Here is a 9,176-nt window from a genome sequence, read left to right on the forward strand (position 1 = left end):
ATATCCTACTCAGCTATCTTGTGAAGAGCACTACTAGTTCCACTTAAGCTGCCTGCTTCTTAAAAGTGTCACAAAAAGATGGATCCTGACACCGTCATTGGACGTGTAGAAGGGCAGAACTTTGGATTCATCATTCATGGTCCTTTTAGAAGAACCCTCCACTAAATGTGCAGAAACACTCTTACTAATCTACTCAGTGATTCCAAAATGCAAAGCCCAAGTTAGTTGTTTCAAATCCAAATACTTGTCTGTAGCAGCATGGTGGTATCTCAACAAGAGCAAGAGCATGGCACCAAAACTGCATTAGTATTTAATGAATTAGCAAGACTGAATGGCACACAGACATGACAAACTAGCTCACAAATACTGTAATTTTAGTTATATAGACCTCAGTGCTCCAGAATAGCATAATTGCATTACAGTGGTGCTAGCAGACTGGCCACAGTACACAGAATTATTAACAGCATGTAGTAAAAGAGCAACACATTAATATTACTAGTAAGGTAATACTGCTTGGCAATAAGCATTGCAAGGTAATAAGGATACAAACATTTCATTAAACAAATGGAGAACACCCATAAGAAAAAAGTGACCACAAACAGTATGTTCTGTCTCAGGAGGCTAGTTACAGAGAAACCAGGGCCCTCCTTCTGGGGAAAGCAGCAGAGATTGGCCTAAAGTATGCTGAATTAGTGCATCTGATGCTATTCAGCCAGTGCTCCTCCTTTTTTTGGGTTAGGTCCTCCAACTCTGTAGGCAATCCCTACTGCTGACAAGGTACCTCATGCAGTTGTGGGATGGGAAATATTTGCACTATATCACCTGCCTCTACTGTACTTTTTGCTACCAATGGTATTGAGCCCAAGCACTCAGTAGGGCACACAATCTTTATTTCAACTTTTAAAGTGAATCTTATTAGAAGACTGCTCCTCTGTTACTTGAAAGATACATGTGGGTGAAAGATAAACTGTGATCCAAGGAAATCTTACTCTAAACTAGATTTAAATATACAATTAAGCAGACTCTCAAGCTACTTCATCTTCACACTTCTACTGAAGATAAGCCAAATTCTCTTAAGCAGGGTAATGATCTGAGTGCTGCTTATTTTTAAAATTACAGGACAAGAAGCTTGCCTCCCTAATGAGCCAGACTTTGATCTCCAGGAAAATGGAGCATTAGGAATAATACCACATGTAAGATTACATTGTATTTAACTCCAGATGAGAGCAAATCCAGCAGAAAGCAGAGCACAATAAACCCTGTTATATACTGTCTGCTAGAGCTGCCCTGGTCAGGACTTTCAAGAGAGAATTTGCTGAGAGACAAATGAAAAATATAAACAGTTCAAAGAGGCAGATTTAGCCCTAGGTGACTGTGAAATGCAGGCTCAACTGAGGGTCTGCAAAGAGCTTGTGAGAGCCCAGAGAGATGGCAGACGCAAGACCTACCTGTGATAAAAGCATATGCTGCTAGGATGTTGCTGAGCAGTGCCATCCCTGTGCTAACGCCCACGGGCTCCATGCTGCTGTTGAGCACCGGCGGTTGTGTCTCATCCACAGGAAGCAGGAAGGGGATGTTGTCTAGAGGGTAGAAGGTGGCCGATCTCCCTTTCTTCTTCTCTGCTTTGAAACAGAAAGGGAATGAGGAACGAGGCACATGTCCCAGCCCTACCCTGCCCTATCCCAACCAGGTCAGCATCTGCATTCAGAAATCTGGAGCCGCTCAACAGCAAGCCACCCAAATTTGCCCCTTTTTAGGGGGGCAACTAAACCTTCTCAGGTAGCTTCAGCTGAGCACATACCCTGTCTGCATCCAGGCAGCATCTTCACTTCCCCATCTCCTGTTCTTTCATGTCAACACTTAGACACACCCACCTACGCTACAGCAAATACATAATCAGGTTTCTTTTCTCTTATGTAAATCAAAGGAGCCTTTATCAACAGTGGGTTCAGCTAAGCTTGTCATAAGGACTGGAAAACACAGGCAGAGCTGGCAACCCTCTGTCGGTGTCGCACTGTAGTCATCCATCCACACCTGGCAAACAGACGTGCTTTCTCTCCAGCCTTTGCAGGGAAGGGCAGACCTGAGTTTATGACTTCCTTCAGAAGCCCGCTTGTATTGTGTTTCACCCAGACACCATTTCCCCTTTGGAGAGGTGAGTGAACATGGGTTAATGATTTGATTTTATTTGTTGAAGACTGGGGATAAGGAGGCAGCTAATTCCAGGAGGCTCAAAGAGACCCTTTCAGACCTTATCAGCTCGCTGCTGAGTGCTCCCTGCACCTTGATCTGCAGGCAGACTCCCCCACTAGTCACAAAACACTAATTGTTTTAAACACATGAAAAAGTCGGTGCACAGGATCCAGATCCATCATCCCTGCAATTGTTTAACTGTAGCTATTACAATTTTTCAGGCTCCCTTCCCTTGGTGTCTGGTTGTGGCCAAACGCAAGCAACGCACTGTAAAATCACAGACTTGCACCTGGCTTCCACTTATCTGCAGGTATTAAATTCAGGAAACTGTCAGGTCCATCTCCGATAATGCCATCAGTGCCATGCAAGCAAAGGCACTCTGACAGCAGCCACGACGCGAGATGGTCTGTGTTCGCTGGCTGCCTGATCTGTCTCCTTTCCCTGCAAACCCAGCAGCGTGAGACGTCACGTTCAGCTTCCCACTGTGCATGCCAGGAAGCGGCTCAGCCCAGGGAAGCAGTAACAGAAATTGAGGGGTGCCAAAGAGAACAGGTAATACTGGATGGAGAGGGACTGAGTGCATGAATGTGCATGCAGCGATGCCAGCTCCTAATCTGCCTCGGAGGAGAAGCAGCGGGGATGGATGTCCAGGTGTCGCTGTAAGGGATCAGCCCCAAGGAATGCGGGCACAGTTGTATCTCTGCCACTGAATAGCTGCATGGCCTTGGGAAAGCCACATGTTACAAGCTACCAAGGTGTTAATGACTGGCCCTGAAGCAAAGTTTTTAAACATGGGTGCCTGGGTGGCAGATCCAAAAGGGAAAAACATCCCAAGAACCTCTTGCTTTAGGAGAACAGAGATCACCGAAGATCAGTTGTACAAATAGAGGCACTGGGGCACAGAAGGTCAAGGGCACATTCAGCAGGAAATCAATAGCAAAGTTTTGGAAAACCTTTTCATGCAGATGTAGGCACCAACGTGCCCTCTAATCTTTATTCTCCCTGTCTGGTAAATCTACGTCTGTACAAGTGGCTGGATTTTTCTCTACCACTGTTCCTGCAAAGAAATCCATGGAAGCAGGGTAAATTTTTCATTTCTAAAAACTGAACCTAAAAACTGGATACTTCAGAGCATCTCAAGTAGCACTATGCATCTAAACTGAGGCAACTGAATCCTGCAATTAGTTGGCAGATCCTAGAAAGTCATCCAGCTCTTCCCGTAGCAGACACTAAAAGCTTGATGTATTTGCTCATACACAGACATCTAAGACACCCCAGGGTCAGGAGGACATCCACGCAGAGATGGCAGGTATGAGAAGGGATGTCAGGGAAACTATCACCCTTCTAGGGCAGCATCTAGAAGCCAGGTGAACACCCCAGGTCATCTCAAATGACACATTTATATGGGGGTAAATGAATCCTGCCTGAGATGTCTACATACTGAGGTCTGGCTCTGAACTACTTAATCTAAAATCCCTTTACAATCAATCACAATGAAGAGCACCACCAGCATATAATCTCATATATACTTCATAACTATATATCTCATCGTAAAGAGGACTGCTGAGTTAGGTGGCTCCAGGTTCGTGCTACGTCTTTGAGAGTTTTCCGCAACTCTGCATTAAAGTCCAGTTAATGTGGCTGGACTGCAGCTGCACAGAGCTGGTAGGATACGAACCTGGGGCCTCTGTGCCATGCGCTCTCGCATGTCCAGTTCTGGGGTAGCGACAACCCACTTGCCCCTCGCTGTCGATACCTTCACTGGATCTCACTAGGACTGAGGTTTAAATTATACGTGCAGTGGGGGCTTCCATGTGCATGTGCTAGATCAGCCAGGAAAGGCTCAGATGGACACTTCTGTTGGGGCATCCCTTGTAAACCATGCTGTGCAATATGGTGTATTTAGGAGACAGAGTGAGGCGTAACTCCTCTCATGTGAGATGTAAGAAGAATCTTTTTTTTCACTTCTGACTTGTCCAAAGAACAGATGCAATCTAACAAGTTTTTAAATGAATACTCGTCTGCATACATTATACTCCAACAAAGAGCACCACAAAACCACAGAACTGGTTTTGACATCTGCAGGATTGTACAAGCACAGACAGGGAAGACAGAAAATGACTGGAGTTATGCAGGAGGGAAAAAAAACCCAAACAAACACAATTTCACGAGGGCCATGTGTTGCTACGCTATGCGGTTCCCTGGTCTGCCATTCATTCCAGGATCATACTAAAAGACATCCCCTTTCCTTCTTGCTAGCTTTGAAGACCTTGTCTATGCCTAACCAGCTCACCTACTACTGGTTTTCTCTTCACCACCCTTACTTAGCTGTTCCCAGTCACTCGAACTGATTCCCTGTGACTTTACACCAAAGCTGAGCAAAATTATTTCAGCTAGCAGTAAATTTGCCCAACACCAGAGTATAAGCATAGGAGAGGTTATTCATGATACCAGGCTGACTTTAGCAAATAGTTTTAATAAAAGAAATAAAACGGGAAGGGAGTTTACAAAAATGTCCAAATATTTCCTTTTGCTATTTTCAAAACATTCTTTTAGCTTTTAATTTCAAAATGACATCTTTGTTTGAAAAGTGGTGCATATTTTAAAAATGAATGAATAAACAATGTGAAAACTAAACAAAAGGTGTCATTTGTAGAAGTGAAATGTTTAGATGAATGAAAATGAGTTCAGGATTTTTTTTTCTTGCTTAAAAGAATCACCAGGATCACAAAATTTATTCTGGCCTAACTCAAAATTCTTTTCCTTGACAATTTTTCAGTAAGGTCTCCAAACTGACAAATCTGTTATTGCTGACTCTTAATTACCTGTGGATTGACTATCCAAGCTGTGGATTAACTTTGATAGGAGTGTAGACAGAGACAAGGTAGCTCTGCCCATACCCGCCCTAGAGCTGAATCTCTGGGAGCACAGGCTGGGAATTTCAGAAGTAATGTCACATACCATCTCCTGCGTGTTGGGAAACACAATGCAAAACCACCGACTAACCCAATACATGCTCACCTGTGCTTTTCCTTTATTCATACACCATCCCTTCCTCCTACTCACCTATCCCTATAGATAGCTAAGATTTGACTTCATTCATATCTCTTGACTTTGCATTTTATGAAAATAGCATCATATTTCAAAGCTCAGTTGAAAACTTCTCTGTCCCCTGTGAGGCAGATCTACTGTCTCCACCCTGTTTTTTTTCTTTGCCCCTATTAGAAGGGCCTGCAAAGTATTTCTGTGATGAGTTTTGACATGCATGGCCATGACTGCTATTTCAAGAAACCCAGTGTGAGTTTCACAGTTCACTTCAGTCTGTCACTCATCACGCCTTGAAGCTTCTCTTTCTGACTGTGACATGGATGGGGTTTGGGACCAATATAAAAACCCAGATAAGGGGACATAGAAGGGAACAGTTACCACAACACAGTTAGGTTTGGGCCAACGTCGCAATAGTCATAGCTACCTGGGAGAGCTCTCCCTATGTTGGAAGGAGAGACATCAGAAAGGAATGCGCCGTCCCCTATAACATTGGGATCAAACACTCTTGGCCGCAGTGGAAAATGTGGCTTCTGAAATCCTTGGTAATTGGTTGGTCTTGGCTGAGTTTCATGCAGAAGCTTCTTGGGAACTGAAAGAGAGGAGTAAGAAGAGCACAGTTGTTAGAGTGAGTTATTTCAGCTGGTCAGAACAAGAATTATCACATTATGCTATGGGCTCAGCTGATACTTAATTATACCATGTGCAGACCAAACAGACACTCATTTACCACTATGATGAATGCTCTCCAAATGCCAGCACAGAGACATTCAATGAGAGAATGCTGGAAACTATAAAGTGATTAAGATATTGTTTATTTACAATTAAGCTTTGAGACGAGACTAAGGATCAGATTCAAACATCTTATTTAGACACCCATCTTAGAAACTGAAATGCCTAGTCAGCCAGGCTTTGGCCGCAGCCCTAAGCTTCAGAGTACTCCAGCTAGACACCTCTGCTCCTACCATGACAGTAGGCTGGGCAGGATGCCCCATAACAATGGGGACTATAGGGTATGCCTGAATCACTGCCTCTCTCCAGCCATCAAGTTGCTGGCTCAAGACTGCACATCAGAAGTTTCTGTCCACTCCGGATTCACAAAACCAGCCTCTGGAGGATGCTCTTCACGTGAAATCATAAAGCTTAAATCATCCAGCACAGAAGTAAAAAAACCCACCTGTAAGAAACCCTCCCCACCCTGTGAGTTCCAAAATACACTGTTCCCCATTGGGCTTTAGGTTTTAAGTAAGCTGGGAAAGGCCCATTCTCCATTCCCACCATCCTGAGAAGGAGGGTGAAGACTCAGCTAATCCCTACTGCGCTCCGTGTTTCGTCAGCCACAGCGTTAGCAATACACAGATGAGATGATAGGTTAATATGTGACAGTTTTGTCAGGACATCTATGGTTTCTTCTTTGGACCAAAGCATGCCTTAGTAAGAAGAGTATTTTCTCCTCCTTGATGTTGCAAGGCCAGCTCTTCAGCTGTACGTCCAGGTAAAGAAATCAAAGTCGGTGTATCATCTACCTCAGTGTACACCCACTGAAGGTGAATCCACACAGTAAATTCACTAATTTGCTCTGTAGGGACAAAGCAGCCTGTCATTTACAGAGCTGAACCTGTTCTCTGCCTCAGCCACGGCCAACACCTGCGGCTATTTCAGAGCAAAGTGCTTTTCCATACAAAGAGAAGAAACACATATACAGGCCGTTCTGCTCAGAAATTAGAGGAATAGAGTGATGAAAGACAAAAATAAAGAAATTAAAATTTCCGGAGGAGAAAGATGTATTTTCCCCGTCAGTGACTGTTTACTAATATATACATAAAAGCACCATTTTGTCCCTGCAGACAACCAAGACTTTAGTGTGTTAAAGACACAGACTGTTGAGAACTAGGCACAAGTTCACTAGACCCACAGAAACCCTAAAAGAAGATTTCTGGGATGCTCAGCTCTCCTTTCTCCAAGTCTGACGGCAACTGCCTCTCTCGTCCCAAGCAGGCTGGCACCTCCTAGTGCCTCAGTTTCCCCACTGCTCCGCTGCCGATCATGCTCTCTCTCATCTCCACTCTTCACAGGGGTGTGAAGAAGCGTAATTAAAAATGCAAAGCACTTTGAGATCCTTGGCACAAGCATGAAGGAGGACTTGGAAAGAGTGCAACCCTGGAACAGAAAGGAAATTCCTGCCTGCCCCCTGCAGCTAATGAGCTGCCAAGCTGGAGCATGAGATTTAATCACGCCCATTAAATTTGCGTGCATAACTACAAATATTACTGGTGGGGGAAGTGATCCAACCACCTTGTTTACATTGTGTTCGACTTACTGTCTTTGCTGAGGCAAAGAAAATTGTAACTGTATTTACCGACTGACCTCCTATATTAGGCTGCCAAGATATCAGCACTGAAGTTCTCGCATTATTAGTAGAGTCATGCTAGGTCAGGAAACAGACATAAAAACCCCACAGCTTCAGAATATCAAAGAGTTAGCACAGCAGTTCTAGTGAAACCTGAACTGGCAACTGTCCTCTGATGGGAAGGCAGCAAAAGAAACACATCCCCCGTTAGGAACTAGACAGAAGCAAGAGGCATACCTGTGCCAGAGAAATATCAGAAAGTCTGGGGAGGAGGTGGGTAGAAGAGAGATCATCCTGCAAACCACACAGTCAGGGAGAACTGCAATTCTGGGTGCCTAATTTAAGCAACCAAAGGGACCTGACATTCGGAGGGCATAGGGCTCAGCACCCTCCAAAAATAAAGACCTCTTCTGCTGTATCTCAGGCTGAGGACCTAAAAGGCATTTGAAAGACACAAGTCAGTTTTCCCTTACACACTTTTCATCCAAACTGCATCCCAGTAACCTGTTGATATGCATCCAATGAAGAAAATTAAGCAAAAGGAACATAGAGACTAATTTTTAGCTGATTTTTTGCTAGTCTTTCAGAGTCTGTTTCAGACTGACTCTTCTTAATAAATATCTCCTTTCACCTCCCAGTATTCATGGCCATCCCTGGGGCAGAACACAGGCTGGGTGGAGCTGCATCTTTCTTTGAAAAGGTGACACCACCAGACACTTAAACCATTGAGCCAAGTGGGGGAAAGAAACACTATCTTTTCCTAAGCACTATGAATGCTACCTATGGGACTGGAAGAGGAGTCAGGGCAAAGCAAAACATTGCTAAGTCAGTCAGCAACTGGTCAACAGCATCCCAAGGAAGAGTGGAGATGGAGGGAAATATTCATAGAGACTATCTATTGTCACAGCACCTTAATGGGATAGGGTTGTGCCGTTATCCCTTTGGGATGGCTGGGGAAGGAAGATGACTGCCAAATAGGCATTTGGTACCTAAAAATGCAGGTGGCTATGAAGAGAGATTCCCAAAAGCAGGTGTGTGATTAACATCCATGATTAGCATGCACTTTGGTACTTTCAAAAATCCTAAGCGGTGCTTGTCTTCATTTCAGCAACTAAACCCCTTTAAAACTCTGGAAGCAATTTAGTACAACACAGGATGTCTACAGCACATGAACCTTGGACTTTTCCATTTCAAGGGACCATTTTTCTCTGTGGACTCCATAAACATCTTGAGGACATGTGGTGGGTTGACCCTGGCTGGACGCCAGGTGCCCCCCAAAGCCGCTCTGTCACTCCCCTCCTCAGCTGGACAGGGGAGAGAAAATATGACAAAAGGCTCGTGGGTCAAGGTAAGGACAGGGAGAGATCACTCAGCAATTACCGTCACGGGCAAAACAGACTGGGAAGATTAATTTAATTTATTACCAATCAAATCAGAGTAGGATAATGAGAAGTAGAACCAAACCTTAAAACACCTTCCCGCCACCCCTCCCTTCTTCCCGGGCTTAACTTTACTCCCGAGTTCTCTACCTCCTCCCTCCCAGCGGTGCAGGGGGACGGGGAATGGGGGTTGCGGTCAGTTCATCACA

The 9,176-nt window shown here is 44.5% G+C and overlaps 1 protein-coding gene across 1 annotated transcript in view; it reads right to left on the reverse strand.

Moving 5' to 3' along the window:
* LOC103894466 (protein eva-1 homolog C) overlaps nt 1–9,176 on the reverse strand; it is a 216,636-nt gene that overhangs the window by 6,640 nt on the left and 200,820 nt on the right. The window contains exons 6-7 of the mRNA XM_009273862.2: nt 5,666–5,830; nt 1,449–1,622 (exon numbers count right to left, since the gene is read on the reverse strand). Coding sequence (XP_009272137.1) covers nt 1,449–1,622; nt 5,666–5,830 — 339 coding nt within the window. The remainder of the gene's footprint in view (nt 1–1,448; nt 1,623–5,665; nt 5,831–9,176) is intronic.

Source organism: Aptenodytes forsteri, unplaced genomic scaffold (genome assembly GCF_000699145.1).
Source record: "Aptenodytes forsteri isolate BGI_AS27 unplaced genomic scaffold, ASM69914v1 Scaffold175, whole genome shotgun sequence".
NCBI lineage: Eukaryota > Metazoa > Chordata > Aves > Sphenisciformes > Spheniscidae > Aptenodytes > Aptenodytes forsteri.